General features: G+C 38.7%; 1 protein-coding gene across 2 annotated transcripts in view; it reads left to right on the top strand.

The window, feature by feature from the left end:
- cers6 (ceramide synthase 6) overlaps window positions 1-26,158 on the top strand; it is a 259,453-nt gene that overhangs the window by 72,772 nt on the left and 160,523 nt on the right. For both annotated transcript variants that reach the window (XM_060827866.1, XM_060827865.1), the window contains exons 2-3: window positions 13,352-13,457; window positions 23,949-24,079. In XM_060827866.1, the coding sequence (XP_060683849.1) occupies window positions 13,352-13,457; window positions 23,949-24,079 (237 nt within the window). The remainder of the gene's footprint in view (window positions 1-13,351; window positions 13,458-23,948; window positions 24,080-26,158) is intronic.

Below are 26,158 nucleotides of genomic sequence, written 5' to 3'. Positions count from 1 at the left end.
TAACCTGACAAAGGAGCAGTGTTCTGAAAGCTTCTGACTTCAAGCAAAGCTGTTGGACTACAACCTAGTGTCATGTGACTTCTGACTTTGTCCATCCTAGTTCAATACCAACACTTCCACTTCACACCTTAAAATGTCTTCAATACCTGGGCTGACATACAGTGTAAGTGTCAGTCTCGGCTCAGTTTTGGTACTTTTGCTTCTGAGTCAGTAGGTTAAGGTTTCAAGTTCACCTCCAGAATCCAAACACATTCTCAGTTCCTACTCCAGTGCATTACTGAGGAAGTGTTGCACAGTATGATGCAGTGCCTTTTAGATGATAAGCTGAAACAAAGCTATAAGGCATATGGAATGTCCTAAAAATTGTCCTAAAATTGAAGAGCAGGTGAGATTTCCTGGTATATGACCAATAATAATTCCTATTAATGCTAAATGCTTTATTATTTTCAATGTTCAATGGAACCTTGAAGCGCATAAGTTACCTTTTTGGTTCCTTCCATTCCACCGAAACCACATTTTAAAACCAATCATTAGTTGTGAAGCATTGTCGATGTCCTAATGCAGAGGAAGGTATTATATACATGGAAGTTCTTTCTTAATGTCTTCTATGGCAATAACCACCTTAAAATGCACTGAAGAGTGCCTTGAAACCTTGGAATCATGCACCAGCTGAGGTGTTAATGTCTGCCAAAAAGATTAGAACAAAGGGAAAACTAGTAGAAAACAGAAAAAACAGACTTGTCAGGTAGATCCTCAATGTTTAGTTTCTGCAATTGCCCTTCTATTCATCAAACGTAAAAACACCACAATTACCATTCAGCAGATAGTCCATGTTTACTTAAATAGATCAAAGATGGAAATGTGAAAACACTAACTCCCATCTTAATTTTTTCCTTAAATTCAATATGCCTGCGGTTGTGGATCTGAAATAAAGAAATGTTTCGAAACAATGGGTAAATGAGAGAGTATCTTAAATGTCATTGTACATTCAGACCAAAGTACCATCTTATGATTGAAGTCGATCAAGGAAAATCTCTACCTGGATATTGCATGTGCCCTCTTGTTACAGGATAATTAGTAGGGAATAGAAGATTTATTTTTTCTATTAATTCTTTCATAGGATTTGGGCATCACTGGCAAGGCCAGCCTTTAATTCCCATCCGGAATTGTCCTTAAAATGAATAGTCTGCTGAGCTCGTTCATAGGTCAGTTAAAAGACAAACATATTGCTGTGGCTTTGGAGTCGTGTAGCCAGAGCAGAGTAAGAATAGTAAATTTCGTTCCTGGACGTACATTAGCAAACCAAATGATTTTTTAATGGCAATCTATGGCAGCTTCATGATTACCACTACTGATACTAGCTGTCATATCCAGATTTATGGGGAGGTGATGGCCTAGTGGTATTGCCTGAGACCCAAGTAATGTTCTGGCGACCCGGGTTTGAATCCCGCCATTGTAGATGGTAGAATTTAAATTAAATTAAAATCTGGAATGAAGAGTCTAATGATGACTATTGTCAATTGCTGGGAAAAAAATCCATCTGCTTCACTAATGCCCTTTAGGGAAGGAAATTGTTATCCTGACCTGGTCTGGACTACATGTGACTCCAGATCCATAGCAATGTGGTTGACTCTTAACTGTCCTCTGAGGTGGGCTAGTCTGCAACGTTCTCATTTTAATGAATTAAATACATTTTAAAAATTAATTTTTCAAAATATTATTGATTGAATGAAATTTCCACCAGCTGTCATAGTGGGCTTTGAACCTGTGCCTCCAAAGCATTAAGCTGGTCATCAGAATTGTTGCTGTAATTACATTACAACTGTCCTGCCAATCCTCTAAAGGGTTTGATCGTTTGTGTGCTTCTGCAAAAGGAAAAAAAATCAGTGAGAAAGAAAGCTGCCAGGAGTCAGCTTAGAAAGCTGAGACAATTGAGGCAGAGTTGCATCTATTGGGGTAGCTAGAGCAAAGAACATAAAAGCCATTCAGAACCAGGGCAGGCCCTGAGTTGGAGTCACTAAGCAGCCATGCTGGGTGTCATGTTTGAAATGAAAAATCCAAATTCATCATAAATATAAAATAAACTCATGGAAGAGATTGACAGTGGAATTTTCATATAAAGATAGAGTTTTGGGAGTCTATGTGCCTAACTGGAAAACTGTGGAGAATCATGGTGAATTCCAGGGAGCTATAGCACACTTTAATTTGGTCTCAGAAGACATCACAGAACCCTCAAAATTCTGGAGAGTGTGAGGTCACTTTTCAGTATAATCATGAACAAAATGGGAAGTGGTTTGTTGTGATTTTCAGTTTATAAAACCCATGGGTCAGTGAAATGGAAATGATATCAAGAGAGCAATACTCACTTTATTTAATTTTAGTGCAGTAAAAGATTTTGTTGAAAATGCAAATCTTGTGGCTGAGTTCTTTCCACAAAGTGGGTGCCTCTGACCCATATTTCAGCCTGATGAAATCTACAGGAAAAGTCCTAGACTGGATGTCTGAAATGGGAATGCTTTCCATGCGTTACTGCTCATCGATAAAAGCCTCCAAAATAAAGATGAAAAGTAAAGATTTTCTCTCAATTCCTATACATTGCTCAGAAATGAGATAATATTGTACACTTCACCCATAATGTTATGATTTAATAAATTTATATTAATTTCAATTAATGGGTCCATCTACCATTGATTTCCTATATTTTCCTACAAATCTTCATACAAATCTGCATTTTTTTTTCAGATTTTTATGGGATGACGTACATTCTGATCAATTTTAATGTGAATGGACACACACGCATGCTCACACACGCAATATCGATTCTATGCCTAGTTAGAACCTCAATAAGTTACCTTCCTATCATAACATGTTCCATTGTACAAACTGATCTATAATCTCAATGCTTTCAATTTATCTCAATGTTTCTTTATCTTCCTCCAGTGATTAAACATGTGGCAGTCATTCAGAGTTTATTATAGTTATACAGATTGGATATAATTTATGGAAACTAGGTTGACACTGGTTTTGAAATACAGAGACAATTTTGAATTGAAAATCAGTTTAATATCTAGAAATTTTGTGCAACAAATCTTAACTTGTTTATTATGGTCTCCTCATCATAATATTTAAGCTACCTTTATCAGATACCAGCATATTTTCTGTATTTGGTTTGTGGAAAAGTATAAAAATGATTTGAGTTTCACAACTTTAATTATCAATTCCACCCACAGGACTTCTTGCTATTTTTAGTTACAATTTATTATCTGTTCATTCTCCCTGTGCTGGTACTGATGCATATAAAATCGATGCAAATACTCCCCCACTATTGTCTCTCTGATTTATCTTTTCTTCATTTTTAGTCTTGGCTGAAAATGTCTAAAATTAAGTAAGTAATTAGTGCGATAATTGTGCAAATTAATTAGTTCCTTTACAGTGATGTTCTTGCTCTTAGGAAAATATATAAAAAAGTTTCACACAAGTTTGTCCCTTTTGGCTGCAGAGTATTACGACAAACCTCAGCTATCAGTTCATGTATTAGTATGATGTGTTCTGCTGACAGTGCCTTTTAAATCAGAATTCAAAGTTCAAACTGTCCTTTATGCTTTGGATGGATTGTTTATTAAGTTGTAGATTTTCTTCATTGTCCTATCTGAAAACCTTCTGTTAAGTGGGCCAGCCTTAGCTGTCTTTGCTAAGGCAATTTATAGCATTTTAACTAAGGAGTTTTCGCAAATAGTGTCAAGTAGGCAATTAAATTGTTCACCGATATAAAAAAGTGTTGAACTGAACAAAATAAACGTGAGCCCTAAGTGATGATTTTACATTAGTTCCTACATAGAAATAGCATAAAGGTGAAAATAAGTATTTATATACAATGGACATTTTCATACACAATATGATTAAAAATAAATTTTCTGTGCTGTAAATGCAAAGAGGAAACTGCAAAATTAACTATAACTCATATGTTTATAGCATAATGCTCAGTTTTTGTCTATCTGAACAGTTTCGATTGTTCAGTCTATGGGATGTATTTGATAATATATTTATTTACACAGTATCGAAAACATGTGAGGCCATGTGAGATGTGTGGTGAGCTGGAGCATATGGCATATGCAGCTGTCAAATAGCTTACTGATCAGGGTAGTGTGGAGTGTTCAGTGGACAACAAAAGAAGATAAGGAGAGCCCAAAAACAAAGTTACACTAGTTGTACGGATTGATGGGATTGAGGGGAGGAATAAGGATGGTAAGAGAGCAATGAGGATAGTAAGAGCGGGGATGGAATAACTTAGATGGGATAAAAACATTGGATGGATGGAATCATATGATTTGGGAAGGCATGGGATGAACAGAATGGCATAGGAAGTCATATTAAAAGGATTAATGACATGGAATGATGATGATGCAAGGGCAATAGTTTGATACAGTTTATATTCAAGAGCAAAAAAATGAAGATTCATTTGTTTTGAATAAATATGTTTTATAAAAGCTGCCAGGTGAATTAAAACAATGCATCAATGTTGATTCTACAGGCTAAGAAGATAATAGTTAGTACCCTATAGAGTTTCAACATAGTGTAATGATACTATGGCTTTAAGACGTGTAATTTATTCTGTTTGTTTTTGAATAGATGTTTTAAGACAGAGGCGATGAGCTGTCTATTGAATCCAAATAAAGTAAACAGTTTGTGAGGTCTTAGTATTTTTTAAACCTTGGGTATATCTTTCCCTGCTCTCATCTTTCCCAACTCTCTCTCTGAGTTTTCTCATGATGTCTTTCTTTCTGGACTGGAGAATTGCATGTGAGACAATATATCTTACTGAATTTGCCTTTGCCAACAGTATACTTATGGGATGTTACTATATTGGGACAGTTGGTGTTTAGTAGTCAAATAATCTATTATTCTATTAAGTTTTCCAATAGTTAATTTATTCCAATTTCTTCTTTCTTTCATTGTCTTTTAACTAGAGTGTATGAATAAAGTCAGTTTTGCTTCAAGCCTGGACGTTTGCCCAATTGAATTGCATCCAGGATGCAACACCTTGCACTTGCCTTTAAAATAAGAAAAAGTTAGGGTCTAAGCTATCCACTTAATATATTTCGAGGGCCTTTGGTTTGGTCCATATCAAGAGTCAAATCTCATAGATTGCCACTTCACAAACTTAGACAGAAAGAAGAGCATACAAACATGTAACTTGGAAGTGAAGTAGGCTGTTTGGCCCCTTGAGCCTGGTTTTCCATTAATTAAGTCATGGCTGATCTAATTTTGGCCACCACTCCACATGTTGTCTTACTTTTGATAGTTTTTGACAGCCTTGTTAATCAAGAATCTACCTGCATCTGCCTAAATATGAACATATAAATTAGGAGCAGGAATAAAAGCAGTGATAATAATGTTGTGAATACATGAACCTTGAGTAAGTATTTGTCATGGAGTTCGCACATTCTCCTTGTGTCTGCCTGGGTTTCCTACAGGTGTTCCGGTTTCCTCCTACAATCCAAAGATGTGCAGGTCAGGTGAATTGGCCATGCTAAATTGCCCATAGTGTCAGGGGTGAATATGGGGTAGGGGAATGGGTCTGGGTGGGTTACTCTTCAGAGGGTCAATATGGACTTGTTGGGCTGAAAGGCCTGTTTCCATACTGTGTTATTTAACTTCTCCATTTCCATCTCTGATGACAGTCTGCAGATGGATGTTTACTACAAATCCACACACTCTCACAACTATCTGGACTACACCTCATCCCATCCAGTATCCTGCAAGATTTCCCAATTTTTCTGCCTCCTGTCCTCCAAGGATTCATTCAACTCCAAGCATTCCAGACGTCCACCTATTTTGGACTACGTGCTTTTCCCCCCTCTGACATCCAGCGTACCACCTCCATACCCCGTTCCACTGCTCTAACCCCACTCCCTAATGCAATAAAGACAGGGTCCCCCTTGTTCTCACCTTTCATCCGACCAGTCTCCGTATCCAATGTATCGTCCTTAAATGCTACTGCCAATTCCAACTAGGCCCACCACCAAGAACACCTTCCCTTCCCCATTCCTATCTGCCTTCCACAAGGACCGTTCTCTTCGCAAATCCTTGGCTTGTGCCCCTTTCCCCACTGACCTGCCTGAATCACTAGGTTCCTTCCCCTGCAACCGGAAAAGATGCAAAACCTGCTGGTACACCACCTCCCTCACCTCCATCCGGGTTACCAAACAGTCTTTCCAGGTGAGGCAGAAGTTCACCTGCTTCTGGATTTGTGGTGCTGGAAGAGCACAGAAGTTCAGGCAGCATCCAAGGAGCAGTGAACTCAACGTTTCGGGCAAAAGCCTTTCATCACTAATCCAGAATCTGGTTTCCAGCATCTGCAGTCATTGTTTTTACCTACCCAGAAGTTCACCTGCCTCTCCTCCAACCAAGTTTACTGCATCAAGTGCTCCCGATGTGATCTTTCTACATGGAGGAGACCAAACGTAAACTTAATGAACGGTTTGCCAAGCATCTCAGCAGGGTCCACAGGGGCCGACTGGACCTTCCACTCACCATCCATTTTAATTCCTCTTCTCACCCTCTTTCCAATATGACCATTCTTGGCCTCTTCCATTGCTGCAATGAATCAGACCACAAATTGGAGAAACAGCACCTCATCTTCCACCTGGGCAAGCTACAGCCCGAAGGACTCAACATTGAGTTCTCCAATTTCAAATAACCTCCCTTCCCATCACCTGCCTCCCTTCCCAGCACCACCCCCTCCCTTCCATTCCTCTCATCAACCCTTCCTTCTAGCCACCAACTGGATTCATTTCTCCCATCGACTAACCAGGTTATACCCTCTACCTGTGTTCATCTATCCCCATCTCACCACCCTGCCCCCCCACCCCCTTTATCTGCAGTTCCTCTTACACCCACCCCCCACTCCTGAAAAAGAGTTACGCCTGAAGCATTGACATCTCCACCTCCTGATGCTGCTTGGCTTGCTGTGTTCTTCCAGCCTCCTGCTTGTCTACGTTGAAGTCTGATGGCGTCAGGTCAAACACTGGCAGGGAAATGTTCTGCTGATTATTACCATCCCCTCCCTAAAAGGGTGCTCTTCTCCACGTTGAACACCACTTGGAGAATGGAGGAAGGTTAAAAGCACCACTGCTGATCGAACTCGACGTGATTGATAATCCAGACTGTGGCAGCTGGTGAGGAAGCTACCGTGAGGGAAAAACATACATGTCCTCATCCTCAGCAATCAGGGCAGTATTAATAGCAGTGACCAGTGCTCCACTCTTGTGGAGACAAAGCCCTGCCTTTGTTACCAGATTTCAAACAAATCTGGCTCCTCAGAACTGGATATTCATGAGGCACTGTGAGTTATTAACAGCAGAAAGATTATATTCAATCATATTCTCTAACCCCATGACTCAGCATATCCCTGCCTCTACCATAACTGTTAAGCCAGGAGATCAGGCCTGGTTCAATGATGAGAGCAAGAGGGCATGCCAAGCGCAGCACCAAGCATACCAAGAAATGAAGTGTCAATTCGGACTACTTACATGCCAAACAACATAAATAGCATGCAATAGACCGAGCTAAATGATCCATGACCAGAAGGATAGATCCATCTTTAGCTACTTTATCAGTGGCTTTTCATCCATCATAAGGTCAGAAATGGAGATGCATGTTGATGATTGCACAATGTTAAATGCTATTTGTGACTTCACAGCTACTGAAGCAATCCAAATCACTAAGACATAGACAACATTTTGGGCGGGACGGTGACACAGTGGTTAGCACTGCTGCCTCACAGCGCCGAGACCTAGGTTCAGTTCTCGCCTCGGGCAACTGTCTGTGTGGAGTTTGCACGGTCTCCCCGTGTCTGCGTAGGTTTCCTCCAGGTGTTCCGGTTTCCTCCCACAGTCCAAAGATTTGCAGGTTAGGTGAATTGGCCATGCTAAATTGCTCTTAGTGTCAGGTGAAGGGATAAATGTGGGCAATGGGTCTGGGTTGCTGTTCGGAGGGTCAGAATAGACTTGTTGGGCCGAAGGGCCTGTTTCCACATTGTAAGAAATGTAATTTAATAAACATTGAAGCTTGGGCTGATAAGTGCCAAGGAATATTTATGCCACACAAGTATCTGGTAATAAGAATGGATATGCTACATCATTCTAGCATGCTGTGTCCTTCACACTGGAGTCAACGAAGGCAGGATATTGTGGATGTAGACAAAGTGGGGAAAGCAGCAACAATCTTCTGATGATGAAGATGAGGATGAAAACATTGATGAATAGAGTCATCCAAGACAGTATGACAGAGCAATGCTTCATTGAGCCAAGAGACCAGAGACAACCTAATTGAAATGCATTTCCAGAATGAAAGAGTTGATTTGGAATTTGCTTAATTGTTTAAGCTTCAGCTAGTAATCTGGTAAATAGATCTTGCTTAGTGCATTAGAGAACCTTGTTATATTTATAGTTCCTGTCCTTCTCTGTTGCTCAGTAAATGTCTTGTTATGCATCTGAACATATGCTTGATATCTTCACATTATTGCACTTTCAAGTATTCACATGTTAGATGATCTACTAACAAGTCACAAAAAAGGAAGTCAATGCATTAACACCTTGGTACTAAGGTTAGTTAGCTCTTAAAACTTCCATCAGCAACTCATATCAGAGTGTTGTGCATTGAAGTGTTTCATGACAAAGCAGCAGGTTAAGAGGAATCTTGAGGATTCTTCTTTTGACGCTTCCATCATTGGTAAAATTGTTTCAATATTCATATTAATAATGTTGTGAACAGCTTTGGTCCCCTATTGAAAAAAAGACACATTGTCATCAGAAGGTTACTAATTGATCATGGATAAGGAGGGAATTTCATATGGGGAGAGGTTGTGCGAATTAGGCCTGTAATCATTGGAGTTTAGAAGAAAGAAAGGCAACCTTTTTGAAATATATAAGGTTGTTAGGGGGCTTGATAAAGTAGATGTAGAGAAGTTCTTTCCCTCTGTGAGATGGTCGAGAACCTGAGGACATAATCTCAGAGTAAGGGGTCACTGTAAGACAGAGATCAGGAATTTTGTCTCTCAGAGGGTAGTGGATCTGTGAAATGTTTTACCACAGAGGGCTGTAAAGCCTTGGTGATTGAATATATATCTAAGACTGAGATGGCCAATTTTTTTTATCTGTAAAGGAATCAAGGTTTATGGGGAAAAGGCAGGAAAGTTGAGTTAAGGACTATCAAATCAGCCATGATCTATTGAATGGCAGAGCATACTTGATAGGCTGAATGACCTACCTTTGAATTGAATTGAATTGAATTTATTATCACGTGTACCAAGGTACAGTGAAAAGCTTTGTCTTGAGAGCAATACAGGCAGATCACAGAGTTACGTGGTATAGATAGTAAATAATACGTAAACACTAGCAAAAACAAAAACACAGGTAAACCATGCTATTAAGTTTAAAAGAGTGTAGAATTTTTGTAGGAAACAGGAAACTTAGATCTGCACACAGGAGCTCGCAAGGACCATATCTGGTGCCATCTTGCAATGATTTTTGTTCCTATGTCTTATGGTCTTAGTGAGCTTGGACCTGTTAATTTGTCCTGAATACCACGGCATCCTCTAAGTCAGTGTTGAACCTTCAAGAGGGTTTGCTTTATGTAGCTTTCCTTGAAAAAAAAGGGCTGTGATGCAGAGTAGACATGTGTGCTGCCCGTCTCCAGGCTTTGAATAGCAGTACACTCCTCTTAAAACTTCAAGCAAAGACAAAAGCTTTCCCTCATGTGATATGTGGAATCATCGCTGATTCCATACTCTAACTTTTAAGGTGTGTACAAGTGTGGAATAAGTTGCATACCAGGCCCTAGCACATTCCTTACATATTGCACTTAACTCACAATAACACATTGCCTGCAATCTTCAAATGTCACAATTAAAGGAACCCTCATATCTAAGGCTATCTGTAATTCAAGGAATTGATTGCTGGTGAGTGATGAGTAATGCATGGTTATTTGAACTTGCATGCTTGGGATGTCTGAAGAGACTGCACATCTTTCATATCGGTGAGACATAATCAGGTCCAACTGTGAATATTATACTATAGCAGATATTATATAAGTACAAAAACAGATATTTACCAAAGTGCAAGTGTACGTACAATGATGTTTTACCTGTGTCATCTATGTGCTGTCTATAAGTTTTCTTCTACTTCTTTCTTGTACTTAGCGTAACTGCAATTCCAACTTCTACATCTTCGCATAGTACTACTCTGTAGTTGACCATATTGACTTGGAAGATTTGAAGATCGTACCCTGGTGCCTTTTGAGTTTAGATGGTCCAGGACTGCTGAGACTCTTCTGCCCAGATATCGCCTCACCCTCCTTGGCAGACTTTGGGATCACAAATAGGGAGGAGGTGCTGGATTGGGCACCTCTGCATTTCCTTGAAAAGAGGCTTTTCTGGGTTTTATGTCACTGTTCCTGTATGCTTAAGACAAAGGGTGGTGGAGTGACATCAAGGTCCCTCATCTCCCTCCCATATTGACATTAACACTCAGCTCCTATAGCTAGTGTGATAGAGAGCAGATCTATACGTCTACCTGACAGACACTGAATGTGCCTGATCTGGGTCTCAATGATGGTGACCAGTCTGTCTATGGAAATAGCCAGATGCACACATGTTGGAGCCAGCACAGTACTGAAAATGATGGTGGACTTCTCTATCCTTCAATCCAGCATACTGAGTGCCACTAACAAATGTGTGCAATTATCCTCTGTCTGTCTGTGCAGTTTGACCACCTCCTTAATGCCCAGAACTCAGGATCATGTTTTGCCAAGGGTTGTGCAGTGATCTCATGTCCAGCAGTAACCTGACTGCCAGAGACCAAGGGGTTTCTTCCTCGAGCATCTCGAGAGACATGTCAATGATGTGCTCATCAGATTGTACTGCTAAGTCTAATCTAGATAGAGTACCAGAGAGATGAAAGCCACTGAGGTAGTGGAGGTTGCAGCTGAATTAATATATGTAAGACATTAAATTAAATATATATAAATACGATAATAATATAAACATTCCTAGGCCTTTTTCGATATATGAATAGCTTTATGTAGTTCTTTTCAACAAGAAAAATTTTTATTCCATTAATGTTTGGAGAAAGAATAACTACAAATCCTCTTAACACTGCTAGAAAGATATTAATTTGAATGCAAATGATTCCCTGTTAGTATTATAAAAGTTTGAAGAAATGTTTAAGAAGCATTTCTTTCTTATATGTCATTCTGAAATTTAGCAAGATCTTACATGGGAAATGTATTACAGGTATAATAGAAGCTGGTGAAGGTTTAATTTGCTGGCAACCTTTAAGAGAATATTTGTATGACTTCAATTAGTTTTACATAAAGTAAGAAGCAATCTGATGGATGTGTGTTTATTAAATATCAAGAGAATTTAATGCCAAAATCACTCACATTATATTGCTCATTGTAAACCATTTAGATGTTAACAACACTGATTTATTTAGAATTTACAATTTAGAAACTGACTATTTTTACAAAATCTGTTTCAGCCAGTACTTCAGCTTTACAAGAGCTTCCTTTTTAATATACATTAATGGGATATTGGTATCACTAATTGGGTTAGCATTTATCACCAATCCTTAATTGAGAAGGTGGTACTCAGCTTCTGCTTTCAATCACTGCAGTGCTTGTTTTGTAAGCACATACACATTGCTGTTATTGTATTTACTGTATTTCACCTAATCAACATACACTAAATTCCTTTCTCACACAACTCAACTTCTGTTTTCAATAGAAATGAGATATTGAATAAGGACAGCATGTTTTCTTTTAGTGTTGCTCTTGGAAGGTTAATTGTCAATCACAGATAGTTATACACAATATTATTGCTATCACTAAAGCTGTGTAAGTGAGTATTAATGAGAAGTTGACACTACCTTTACGTTACTGATTAATAACGATCCTTAGAAATGCAATGTAAATCAATTAATTGCTTGCATTCATATTACATTTTTCACAAGCCTCTACAACAATGGACCAATGCTAATTTCAATTCAATTCTAAATTTGAGATTGTTGAATCCAATTTATAAGTTAATAATAGAAATAGTGATAACCAATTTGGTGGTACAGAGTCTGCATGACAATTTGAGCCTCAGCTAAACTGATAAGCGACTTTACTTTAGCTGGCAGTGCTGACTGCCTTGAAATGAGGCTTCTACACTCATTTCAAACTCAATCCTGAATTAATTTGCATTCATCTAAGTTTGCAGCGGAGGTTTTCATTGATGGAAAGGAGAACTATGAGAGCAATGTCACTGTTCTCCTGTCTCCTATTGCTGGTTTTGTGCATCAGCCATTCTTGAATTTTACCCTCATCTCTGATAATGTCATCCACAGGGATTTGAAACTAGTTATTTAATGGTGGCATTCTTTTTGATTTATTTTCTTTAAAGTTCATGTTGGTGTTTTTCAATAACTTTCCAGGTGATAATTAATTAGACTTGGCCCAACAGTCCATGATTGCCAAGCCTAAAAACTCAAATGAATTTATTTCATTGTCAGCTGTTTGAAACTTCCATTGTCATGTTTAGAATGGTAGCCTAAACTGAATATTCCAGAATCCCAGCAAAATGCACTAAGGAGCACATACAACATTATAGTGATTTCTTTATTCTAATACATTATTATAAGGTAGTATTAATTGTGAAGTTTTACAATGACTGAGTTTTTTAATATTCTTTCATGGTTTCTGGGCATCATTGACAAGGCCAGCATTTGTTGTCTAACTCTAATTTTACTTAAAAAGGTGGAGGTGAACCACTTTTTGTTTTTAAATACCCTACAGCCAAATCACTTATGTCATGAATTAAAATCACAATTTACAAGCACTGCCCCACCAGGGACAGTGCAACCAATAGGTAAAAGGAAGAGTTGTGAAAGTGGGAAATCAAAATGTCCCTATCTTTCTTTAAATATTTTGAGGGTGGTGTTGGACAGCACATGCTCACTCAGTAAGGAAACCTGGACACAAACATAGCTATGAAAGAGGTCAGGCAATCACTCTTGACCCCCTCGAAGAACCTGTTGATGTAAACCACCTTTTTAAATCACTACAGTCTTCTTAAACGTGAATATTAAAGGTTTATCACAATAATTTACAGCAGTATAATGATCACCATTACTGAGATAACCTTTCATTCCATGTGTTTTTTTTAATTAAGTAAATTTACCAATGACAGTGGTGAAATTGAATACAGGTCCCCAGAGTAGTCTGGGCCTCAGAATACAAGCTCAGTGACCCCTGTGTCACTATTTCTCCTCACTTACTGAGTCATTTTATAATATTTGTATTTTCACAGGTTTATTGCTAAGCCATGTGCATTGGGCCTCAAAATTCAAGCAAATGGACCGCAGAAAGCTCAACCAAATGCTATCCTGGAAAAAGTATTCACTGCAATCACTAAGGCAAGTAAACAATGTTCAGAGGAAGTGAAAGTGTGCAAAAAGGAAAATTTAGCAAACTTTCAGATTTATTTTTTATAAACCAAGCTGTTACCTTAATTTGAGTTCATTGTCAGTTTCTTCAACCACACTGCTCTTCTTCATTTGGTAGTAGCTGAGATTATGTAGCCTTATTTTATAGCTGCCATTGAGGTTGGCTTAAATGAACCAAGAAGAAATAAAAAGCAAAGTAAAACTGATCCTCCCCTTCTGTCTCACTCGAAATAAACAGCAAATTTTACTCTGTCTGCTGATCTTGGTTGTATCTTATTCATAGAAGTTAAAAATATTGTTTTAAAATGGTAGAGCATAGTTGTGTTTTTCTTCTGAAATCCCAGGCCATTTTATTATAACACAGTAATAAACTCAGGCCTCCTTGAAAAATCTATTATTTTTAAGTAGTTATATCTGAAGCAAGCCATGTATTGTTGCTGCAGCAAACTTTATAGCCATGAAACAACTTGTGAAACAAAATCTATTGAAAAATTTTCCCTCTTTTTAAATCCAGTTGCATCAATATATAGGCTTACCTGATCATATCGGAATTTCAAATGCATGAAAGGAGTGCTAAAAGTACTGCACAGTTGACTAGTCAAAAAATACCAACAAGTATGTTGCTTAACTAAGTAAACATAACATTGTGGTAAGAAATAATTATGGTGTGTGTTTTTTTTAAGAAATTGAGAGACTGTGGAAGGCATAAATCAAAATTTATTGGTCAAGATTTGCATGCCACGTTAGAGCTTTTGGAACAAACTGTATGGAATTGAGGAAAAGAGCTACCAGTGTTGTAATGGTGAAGCAGGTGTGGAACACCTTTGCACAGCAGATCAAGTGGAGGTCATATAGCAGCTGAGGCTGGAAGGGTATATGAAATACAATGTTTTTCTTATCAAGTATTGATTCTTCCACCTCTTTGAACATTGTCATCAAGCAATGTTGAGGTCCCTACTCGTGGTGCAATAACCCTCTGCTTGGGGAGAAATTTCACTGAACTATGAATAAGGATTTACAGAGTTTGTTGCTATGCACTGATCTGAACTCAAACAGAGCAGCAGCTGTGAATGATCAGCTTCCAGCAGGGGTATGAAACTAGAAAATGTCATTTTGTCGTGAGCTACTTGTGTGTATCTGCCTCTGGAGAGGTTAAAGAAGCCACTCCTGAAAACGGCAAGTCTTGTAGTCATGCTAACACATTCAATTCCTGGCACACAAGCTAAGTCACAGCAAACGATTTCAGTAATATTGAAGAGTAAGGAAAGCAGAATTACCAAGTCACACAAGTTTTTATGGCAACATTGCCTGTCCATCTGGTCAGTTCTATTAAATTATATTGCACGTCCCTTAATACATTCAGTAAAATACCCTAGACTTTTATTCATTATTTATTTTCATATTACTGTGTCTTAAAATTGAATGTCACCTAAATTAGAGTGATATCCTCATTAAATTGGTGCTACAGATGTATATTGATCTTCCATGTGATATCAAGATCAAATTTTATATTCACTTTCATCAGGTTAAAAAATGATACGGAAATTGGAAAAGGTACTTGGGTGCAGGAGAGGCAGAGAGGAGGATCAGAGAGATCTGGGGTTCAGGTACATAATTCTTTGAAGTTTGCAAATCACATGGACAGTGTAGTTAAAACGGTATTTAGCACTGTTGCATTCATTTCTCACACCTTTGAGTATCGGATTTGTAAAGTCACATCGAGGTTGTTCAAGGTATTGGTGAGGCCTCTTCTGGCGTACTGAGTCCAGTTCTGGTCGTACAGTTATAGGAAGGATATTATTAAGCTGGAGAGGATTCAGAAGATACTTTGATTAGAAATAGTCAGCATGGCTTTGTGAGGGGCAGGATATGCCTCACAAGCCTTATTGAATTCTTAGAGAATGTGACAAAACACATTGATGAAGGTAGAGCAGTGGATGTAGTATATATGGATTTTGGCAATGTGTTTGATAAGGTTAACCATGCTAGGCTCATTCAGAAAGTAAGGAGGCATGGGATACAAGGAAATTTGGCTGTCTGGATACAAAATTGGCTGGCCCATTGAAGACAGAGGATGGTAGGAAATGGAAATGGGAAATAGGAAATGGAAAGCATTCAGCCTGGAGCTCGGGGACAAGTGGTCTGTTCTGGGACCTCTGCTCTTTGTGATTTTGATAAATAATTTGGACGAGGAAGTGGAAGGGTGGATTAGTAAGTTTGCTGATGACACAAAGGTTGGAGGAGTTGTGGGTAGTGTGGAGGGATGTTGTAGGTTACAACGGGACATTGACAGGATGCAGAATTAGACTGCTAAGTGGCAGATGGAGTTCAACATAGAAAGTGTGAAGTCAGTCACTTTGGGAGGTTGAATTTGAATGCTGAATACAGGGTTAAAAGCAGCATTCTTGGCAGTGTGGAACAACAGAGGGATCTTGGGGTCCTTGTCCATAGATCTCTCAAAGTTGACACCCAAGTTGATAGGGTTGTTAAGAAGGTGTATAGTGTTGGCTTTCATTTGGAAAGGGGATTGAGTTGAAGATCTGCGAAGTTATGCTGCAGCTCTATAAAGCCCTGTTTGGACCACATTTGGAATATTGTGTTCAGTTCTGATTGCCTCATTTTAGGAAGGATGTGGAAGCATTAGAGAGGATGCAGAGGAGGTTTACTAGGATGCTGTCTAGACTGGAGATTTCAGGAGTAGGGCTTTTCTCATTGGAATGAAGAAGGATGAGAGGTGACTTGATAGAGATTTACAAGATGATGACAAGCATAGATATAGTTGGATAGCCAGAGACTTTTTCCATGGCAAAAATGATTATCGAGAGAGCATAATTTTAAAGTGATGGGAGAAAGATTCAGGGGAGAGTGATAGGTGTGTGGAGTGCACTGCCAGCAGTGTTGTAGAGTCAGAGACATTAGGGATATTTAAGTGACTCTTGGATAGCCACATGGAGGTTAGTAAAATGAAGGGTATGTAGGTTAGATTGATCTTAGAGTAGGATAAAAGGACGGCACAACATTGAGGCCGAACGACCTGTACTGTGCTGTACTGTTCTATGTTCTAAGACATTTACCAGGGTGTTTCTGGGTATGAAAGGTTTAAGTTATAAAGAAAGGCTGAATTGGCTGGGACTTTTTTCATTGAAGCGTAGTCGGTTGAGAGGTGCCGTTATAGAAGTTTATAAAATAATATGGGATAGAGATCGATTTACTGGTATTTGTTTTTTTTTCCCTGGGATGGGGGAGTTTCAAGATTAGGAGGCACATTTTTAAGGTGAGAAGAGAGAAGTTTTTTAAAAAAAGACATGAGGGGGAATGTTTTTATATAGAGGGTGGTTTGCCTGTGGAATGAACCTCCTGAGGAAGTGATGGATGTGGGTATAATTACAATGTTTAAAAGACATAGAGACATGAACTGGAAAGGTTTGGGGGATATGGGCCAGGAGCAGGCAGGTGGGGCTAGGTTAGTTTGGGATTAAGTTCAGCATGGACTGGTTGGACTAAAGGGTCTGTTTCTGTGCTGTATGACTCTATGAGAGAGGGAAAAGAGAGCTAGAAGAAGATCAAGATAAAATAATATGAGAGGGTGACAGAGAAGATGATATGAAGGCAGAAAAGGATTGAATAACATTAAATCTTGGTCCATTTGTGCAACAATGGAGGAAGGAATATAGAGGGCCTTGTTGGAAGAGAATGGTGAGCTGGATGGAGAGGAGGGGTAAATAGGGAGACAGGGCTATTCCGAGGAGTCACTAGTAGAATTTTTGCATTGGCATTGCTTCAATTTTATGTGCCATGTTAAATAATCCAATTGTTTTTCACATTTTCCTTCTTTCAGTCTTTCTATGTAGAGTTGTTCATTTGTGGGGAGCATTGATTTGGTCATAAATTTCACTGAATCATATCAGCTTTGCTATTCAGCACTTCAGAGGGCATCACATTATGATCGCCAAGATCCTATAAAATATTGTTCTTTTTCATACATATTTTGGATGTAAGGGATCACATATTTTTTTCTGAAAGAAGCACAGTCATTTGTCAAGGTTGTGTCATGCATCTCTTCAGTGCTTTCCATATAATCAATTAGTCACATTACTTTGCAATGCCATCAATTGGCAAGTGAAGAGGATATTTAGAATTTTATCCATACATCATTTTTACGACATAAATATGTAGATAAAGGAGTAACCTCCATTAATGATAGTAATAAAAACATATAAATGTCTACTCATTCACTTGTTAATAGTCAGATTGTGCAGAGATTAGGCATTATTTAAAGTATAAAAAGATAAAGAATTAAACATTTAGTAATACATACTGTTAAACTAAAAATCACTTATGCAAGAATACAACTTAAATTCAATTCAAGATGATTGTTCAACAACTAATAAGGTTTTTAAAAATTCATTTGTGGGATAAGGGCATCAATGGCTAGGGTAATGTTTGTTGCCCATCTCAAAGAGTCCACTACATTGCTGTGTCCGTTGTCAAATGTAGTGCAGACCAGGAAAGGGCGGCAGTTTTGACTTCACTAAAGGGCATTAGTAAACCAGATGGGTTTTTTTCCAACGATCAGTAATGGATTCATGATATCATTAGATTCTTAATTCCAAATTATATTTTTATTTAATTCAAATTCTATCACCTGCCATGGTGGCATTTGAATCCAGAACATTACCTGGCTCTCTGGATTAACCGTCCAGTGATATTACCATGAGGCCATCACCTCCCCATTTCTTGACACTCTTCTTTCCTATGAGACATAAATCTGTAGTACAAATCTGTCTTCACCTTCATCATTGACACTAGTCATTCACAAGTTTTGTTAAATCTTGCTACAGACACAGATGGTGTATGTTAGTATGTGCTAGAGTGAAAAGTGAACTATTAATAACCATACTGACTGCAAATTAACTACCTTTCCTAATTTTTATCTGGAAAAACAGCCAGCAATTTTCTTCTGTAAAGGTTTATGGAATGCATTTTAGATTATTCATAGGAACATTCTTGGGTTATTGAAAACAAATGAATATTCTGAGTCTGTCTGTTCAACAGATGTGTTACTGGCTGCTAAGGATCAAAGGAATTAATTTATTTTACCCAAACAATTTAAATGTGCATATTTCATAATGGCTCATAATAAACAATTCCTTTCCTGTTGTTTTATTTTTTTCTGTTACCTACTCAGTTAATATCTGATATCAGAGAGGACATTCCTATATATTGACCAAAATAAGTGAGTTGTAAATAAGTCAGAAGATCAAATTGAGGAGCATGTCTAATTATATTCTAGAATATGTTGCATTCATTGAAACCCTCAGTTTGTACAAAGAAATCAATGAAAATAATATAACTTGAATCACTGCATTACGTGAATCAACAAATAATTACTCTGGTACGAAACAATTATTTTACAAATTATTAATCTGATCCAAATAGGTATATGCCTTAAGTTGAAGCTAAGATCCGTGCACCTTTCTATAGAGGGTGGTGGTTTTCACTTTTTACCAATAGCCAATTGTTGCTACTTTGCAAAGCCCATTAACTGCCAAATTTGAGTCAGTTCTGAGTTGTAAGCCTGGACCACTTGAATGACCCTTGTATATGTATCACAAAGTTTTAAAATATAGTTATAGAAAATAATTAAGAAAGTAACAGCAATTTTCTTTTGGTATATAAGAAATGGAATATAAGAATAGCAAAGTCACACTAGTGCACAGGGCATGACGGGACCCATACCTAGAATGCTATGAACATCTTCAGACTCCTTTCACTGAAAATAGATCAGAGAAGTTTCAGCAGGCTATTTCCTGGGATGAAAGAATTGTTTTATGAAGGAAAAGGTTGGTTAGAGTTGGCCTCTGCTCGCTGAAGTTAAGAAGAATGAGAAAGGATCTAGTGAAACATATATGATTCTTTAGGAGCTTGAAATAGGGTAGATGCTGAAAGGACACTTTCTCTTGTGAGAGAATCTAGAAGTAGGGGATACAAATCCAAAATAAGGGTCTTCCATTTAGGATGGGAATGAAGAAACGTTCCTCCTCTGAAGTTTGTTAGTATTTGAGAGTCTTTGCTGCAGAGAGCAATGGAGGCTAGGTCATTGAATACATTCAAGACTGAGTTGGACAGATGTTTATGGGGCTGGGGAGGAAGGATGTAAGGACGAATATAAAGTTAAAGCCACTATTGGTTCAGTCATGAGCTTATTAAATGATGAGCCAGTTCGAATGGGCGCCATTGATCCTATCATGTTGGACGAAGCTCAGATCCAAAAAGATCATAATCTAATACAATTCTGATGTAAAACATGCATGGCAAAAGATATGTCACAATGTTAGATTTGCTCATGATTTTGAAGACAACTATCAAACCTCCTTTCAGCCTTCTTCCCTCCAATGAGCACAACCACAACTTCTTAAATCTATCCTTATACCTGAAGTAAGTTTGCTTAGTGGTTAGCACTGCTGCCTCATAGCACCAGGGACCCAGGTTCGATTCCAGCCTTGGGCGACTGTCTGTGTGGAGTTTGCACATTCTCCGGATGCTCTGGTTTCCTCTCACAATCCAAGGATGTGCAAGTCAGATGAATTGGCCATACTAACTTGTCCATAGTCACATTAGTCAGGGGTAAGTGTCGGGGAATGCGTCTGGATGCGTTAATCTTCAGAGGGTCAGTGTGGACTGGTTGGATCAAATGGCCTGTTTCCACACTGCAGGGATTCTAATCTAATCTAAAAAAAACTCATTCCTGCAATAATTTATGTAAATTGATTCTGCAATGTCTACTGTGCATTCACATCTTTGCTATAATGTGGTGACCATTAGCTGTATACAGGACTCCAGCTGAGGCCTAACAAGTGTCTTGTACAAGTTCCACATCACCTTTTTCTTGTACCCTGTGGCTCTATAACAAAGTAGAGAACACTGTATTCAAGACTGGGCATCAGTGAGGACCATTAGCAGCAGCAGAATTGCATTCAACGATAACTTCATGGTTCAACATATATCGCCTAGGAGAAAGTGAGGACTGCAGATGCTGGAGATCAGAGCTGAAAATGTGTTGCTGGAAAAGTGCAGCAGGTCAGGCAGCATCCAAGGAGAAGGAGAATCGACGTTTCGGGCATGAGCCCTTCTTCAGGAATCTCCATTCCTGAAGAAGGGCTCATGCCCGAAACGTTGATTCGCCTTCTCCTTGGATGCTGCCTGACCTGCTGCTCTTTTCCAGCAACACATTTTCAGCTCAACATATATCGCCTCTATTTACCACCAGGCCAGTTGAACAGCCTGTAAACTCAGGAGATTATGCAAGGCATAGCATTACATAGGGTATATCTAAACATTTGATATTAACCTGATGAAGCTACAGTACAGGACTGTGTGCAAGAGATAGCTCTAAATTATCTTACAATGAACAGACCAGATGAAAAGTTTGCAGAACTATCACATCCAGTCAAGTATGATGGCAGACAATCTTACTCAAAGAGGAGATTCCAATGAATATCTCCAACTTCAATGATGGGGAAGCCCTAAACATCATGGCAAAATTCAAGGCTGAAACATTTGCAACAATCTTCAGCCAGAAAGTCTGAGTAGATGATCCATTTTAGTTTGCCTCCTGATGACCCCAGAATTAGATGTGGCAGCCTTTAGCCAATTCAATCCACATGACACAAATAAATGGCTGCCCAGCATGTATACTTCAAAAGCTATGGACCTTGACAACACAATGTAGAAAATTCCTAAGGTATGCCCTGTCCATAAAAGTCCAACTCGACATTTATTGCTCTAACAGTGTAGTCTCAACCATAAGCAATGTGATGGAAGTTGTCATCAACAATGCGATCAAGCTGCACTCACTCTGCAATGATCTGCACACAGATGCTCAATTTTGATTCCAACAGAGTCACTTGGCTTCTGATCTCATTATGGCCTATATTGGTAGAGACAAATGAACTGCAGATTCTGGAATCCAAGGTAGACGAGCTGGATGAACACAGCAAGCTAGGCAGCATCAGGAGGGTTACACCCAAACATTGACTTCTCCACCTTGTGATGCTGCCTGGCTTGCTGTGGTTTTCCAGCCTCCTGCTTGTCTACTTTGGTCCAAACATGGATGGAAAGAGTAACACTCTTGGCAATAAGTTAGAGAGACTGCCTTCAACAGCAAGTATCTGTTTGAGTGCAGCAAACCTAGTGTCAGTAGGAATCAGGGGTTTATTCTCCATTGTTTAGTGTCATACCTTGGAGACACAAAGGAAAATGGTTGTGGCTGTTGCAAGTCAATCATCTCAGTCCCAAGAAATCTGTGCAATATTTCCTCTGTGTTTGTCTCTGATATATATCAGAAAATGTATATTTGGTTAGTATTTCCTCTTTATCTCTTTAAAGATGTCAAATGTCTCATATTTAAACATTTGAAACAGCTTGGGTCTTGAAACATATGCGTTAAAATGGATATAAAATGTCCAGTGTTCCAACCAGCTTGATCCATACAAGAGCAATGCCTACTCTGTTATAACATATCTACTCTCCTTCCCAGCCAGTGATAAAATCAATGAGCTCAATTTGTGGCAATAATATTTCAATCAAAGCTGGTCCAGAATATCAGCCTTTCTCAAATAAAGTCAGTCTTAGTCTGCAAATGTCTGAACACAGGGCTTCAGATCCTTGCCATAGAATCCCTACAGTGTGGAAACAGACCCTTTGGCCCAACAAATCCACACCAACCCTCTGAAGAGTAACCCACCTAGACCCATTCCCCTACCGTATTATCCTATGTTTACCCCTGACTAATGTTCTTCAATTACACATCCCTGAACATGACCAATTCACCTAACCTGCACATCATTGGATTGTGGCAGGAAACCTCAGCACCCGGAGGAAACCCACACCCCAGACTCCATATAGTCATCCGAGGCTGGAATCGAACCCGAAACCCTGGCACTGAGGCAGCAGTGCTAACCACTGAGCCACTGTGCCACCCCATTAACTTCTAGCCCAGCTCTTTAACAACAACCACTCCCTGAAAATTAGATTCAGTAAGCCCCCGATTCTCACTGACACTAGACAGATACTTGCTGCACTCAGACAGATACTTGCTGTCGAAGGCGGTCACTCTAACCTATTGCCAAGATTGTTACTCTTTTTGTCTATGTTTGGACCAAAGTAGCCAGCAGGAGGCTGGAAAACCACAGCAAGCCAGACAGGTCGTCAAGAGTTCTCACTTCTGTGTAAAATACTTGAATAAAGACTTATTTGTACAAGGCCAGGAACTTGAGTCAGAAGGGGCTGGGAGATGGGTGAACTGAAATTTGGGCAGTGAGAAGAGAAAGAAGAAAATAGTGGAGTATTATTCAGAAAAATGAGAGGATGTTCTTTTGCAGAAAGAGGACAGGAATTTGGGATTTTTGTGTCTAACCATGTATTTTCCCCTACCTAGAGTTACATAAATAATGGTGTGCAGCATTAACCTCACAGGAAAATCTAGAACATAGTTACTATGTCCATAATGACACAAAGACTATTCAAAGGAAAGGTGGATTTTTAAAGGGTGGGAAACAGAATACATAGTCCCTGATACAGACTGCCCCATAACCATTTAACACATGGAGATAGGACTTCTATCTTCAATTGGGAATATCCCTATTGCTCTGCCTGATTGTCATGACAGCACAGCACTGACATTGACTTTATAAATACTTAACACAGCCTAACACTCTTAGTCACCTGCAGAGACATATTATCTGACACTCCACTCACATCAGTTTATGATGTTTTGATCTCTGCCCTTGATCTCTCCACCTGCGTCTGTGTGCCTGGTCTCTCAATGCTCCTGGCAAAGGAGCAGCACTCTGAAGTCTTGTGTGATTTCAAATAAACCCATTGGACTATAACCTAGTGTCGTGTTACATTTGTTGAGAGAGAGAAACAGAATTCATGTTTCGATCTGGTATGACTCTTCTTCTGAACTCAGAGTTTATATTGTTGCCTTTTTCTATTGTGTTTTTGGGATCCTCTTGACTGTTCAATGTTCAATGACTGAGGACCAGGGCAAACAAATTGCAGAAGTAAAATGTATGAGCAGTCAAACCAGGTTTAACTCTGGGATCTGACTTGTCCAAGGTTGCCATTGGAATCATGAACAATAGTATATGAAATTTGGTGTAATTTAAGTAGTAGTTAGTCATAAATGAGCAATTTAGGCAAAAAACAAATTTTGTTTTCATTCGAATAAAATGAAACTAAGAGAAAAGCATACTGTAGGATTCCATAAACATTTCAATCATAGTTCTTTTAGGACCTCGAATAAAACTCACCTCTTAACTCTTCTTACATTTCGTTTTTGAGTCAGTGCCTTTTTTTTAATGACACTTCAGATATTTCGTAATGCTGAAGGTGCTGTGTTAATGTGAGTTGTCATTATTGTTGAGGAATTTCTGAATTGCCTGATTTTCTTTCTAGCATCCGGATGAAAAGAGACTAGAAGGGCTTTCCAAACAATTGGACTGGGATATTCGCACCATTCAGCGTTGGTTTCGGCAGCGAAGGAACCAGGAGAAGCCCAGCACCCTTACCAAATTCTGTGAGAGCATGTACGGATTTAGTCTGTTGTGTTTTATTTAGGCAAATTTAGGAGAGAGTTTATAATCTGACATTATTGCAGAGGAGCCTCATTTGCTGCAATTGAGTCATTTTTCTGCCTTAAGTATTGAAAGCATTCATATATGTTGCTATTGATTTTCTTGTGGGGCATAAAATTTGAAAATCAAAGGAGTACTACAGTTTTTCTGAGATTGCTTAGTTGGAAAGCACATGAAACCATGTGATCTGAATCATCAGTACAAATATAATAGATTATCAGGTGTAAATTACTTGTATGATTATAATGTAGGAAACAGCAGGCTGCTTGGATTTGGAAGGAAAAGATTCTGCTGCTCAGCTCCTTGACTTGATAATGAAAATGATATTCTGTCACTACAGCATTGAGGCTCTGATCTGTCAGTGAAAGATTTGGTAGTCAATTCCTGTGTCATCTCTTTTCATGTGGCTATGGATAATTTACTTGAGCTGTTTTCTATACAGGTTTTTTATTTAATTTTGTTTTGTTTAATAAGGTGATCTCTGCTCCAAGAAGGCTCTTGACAAATGATGTTGCACAAATCTTCTCAAAACTTGCTAACAAAAGATGTTTTGTGCAATAACTTATACTTGAAATGCTGAGCTAAAACTAAATTACCAATTAATTAGAGGGTAGGAAGTAGCAAGGATGTGTTATTTTTGGGTTAAAAAGTGCTGTTTCCTAAGAGATGTCTTAGGAGAAGAGTGTTCAGACTCGTTTGCTAATTAAGAACCTTAACATGTATTCAGCGAATTATTGCAAAGTGGTCAAATTCACATGCAATACCAAACTGGGAAGGATCCCCAAATCTGAGGAAGAGTCTTAATCATGATGGATTAAATGGAATGACATGTTATTAAACAGGGCAATAATACATGAATTTTATTTATTTGCTATTCTTTTCACAAGATGTGGTGTCACTGGTTAGGCCAGCATTATTGTCAATTGTGAAGTGAAGCAAGTTGCCTGAAGATTTGTATTCATGATGCTGGGGATCTCAAGAAAGAGCCAAGATGGATCATCCACTCGGGACCTCTGGCTGAAAATGGCTGCAACTGCTTCAGCCTTGTCTTTTGCACTGATGATTCTTCGTCATTTAGAATGGAGATATTTGAGCAATCTCTTTCTACGGTCAGTTATTAAATGTTTACATTTATTCATAACTGGATGTGGCAGGATGGCAGACTTTAGATCTAATTGTAGGTAAGAGAAAAATGCCCACAAGAATAATCAAATCCTGTTGGATCTAAAAGCTTGACCGCTAATCCTTGAAAGGAGCCAGCTGAGATGACTTTATAAAGATTAATGCTGATAAATGATGTAAAAAGGTTAGCATAAGAAAATACTTCACAGTAATTATTTTGAATCACAGAAATACAGGGGTCTGATTTTTTTTGATCTGCACTGTTGTGTTAAGACTTCAGATCACATCTGCTGCGTAGCACTGGGAACAACAATATAAGCAAATACATTGATAGTCCTGTTACAATTCTGCAGGCTCAGTGCATTTGATCCTTCCATTTTTGGTGGAATCGAATCAAACTCGGATTCCTGGCACGGTGAGACAGCTGTGCTAATCACTAAGCCACCATGCCAACGATATCAGTTCTTCTTTATAATGGGATGTCAGTCCAAACAAGGTTTGGCAATTATGAGTACAGGTACAAGATCCTTTATCCGATATGCTATTTTTCGGAATTCAGAATTTTTTGGTTTTCAGAATGTTACAGTTTAATGGTGAAATTTTAAAAATCTTAACAGAGAAGCAGAATTCTAACTAAGAACGTGCTTGGCCACGCCCCCATTCCCATGTTAGCCCATGTCGCATCTGAGTCGACTTGGGCTAACTATTTGCTCACCAAACAACCTTGTTAATGAGAAAAAAACTTCACAAAAACCTTCGCAATTTGGAGCTTTTTGGTTTTTGAATGTTCAGATAAAGGATCTTGTACCTGTACAAACTTTAAAGTCAAATTTGAAAGAGGATCACAGCAGAAAGATGACAGATTAGCAGGTACACAAGAAAGTACTTGGCTCAACAAATTGACTGTTG

This window comes from Hemiscyllium ocellatum, chromosome 7, assembly GCF_020745735.1.
Source record: "Hemiscyllium ocellatum isolate sHemOce1 chromosome 7, sHemOce1.pat.X.cur, whole genome shotgun sequence".
In the NCBI taxonomy this organism is placed as follows: Eukaryota; Metazoa; Chordata; class Chondrichthyes; order Orectolobiformes; family Hemiscylliidae; genus Hemiscyllium; species Hemiscyllium ocellatum.
This window is presented reverse-complemented; position numbering and strand designations above follow the sequence as displayed.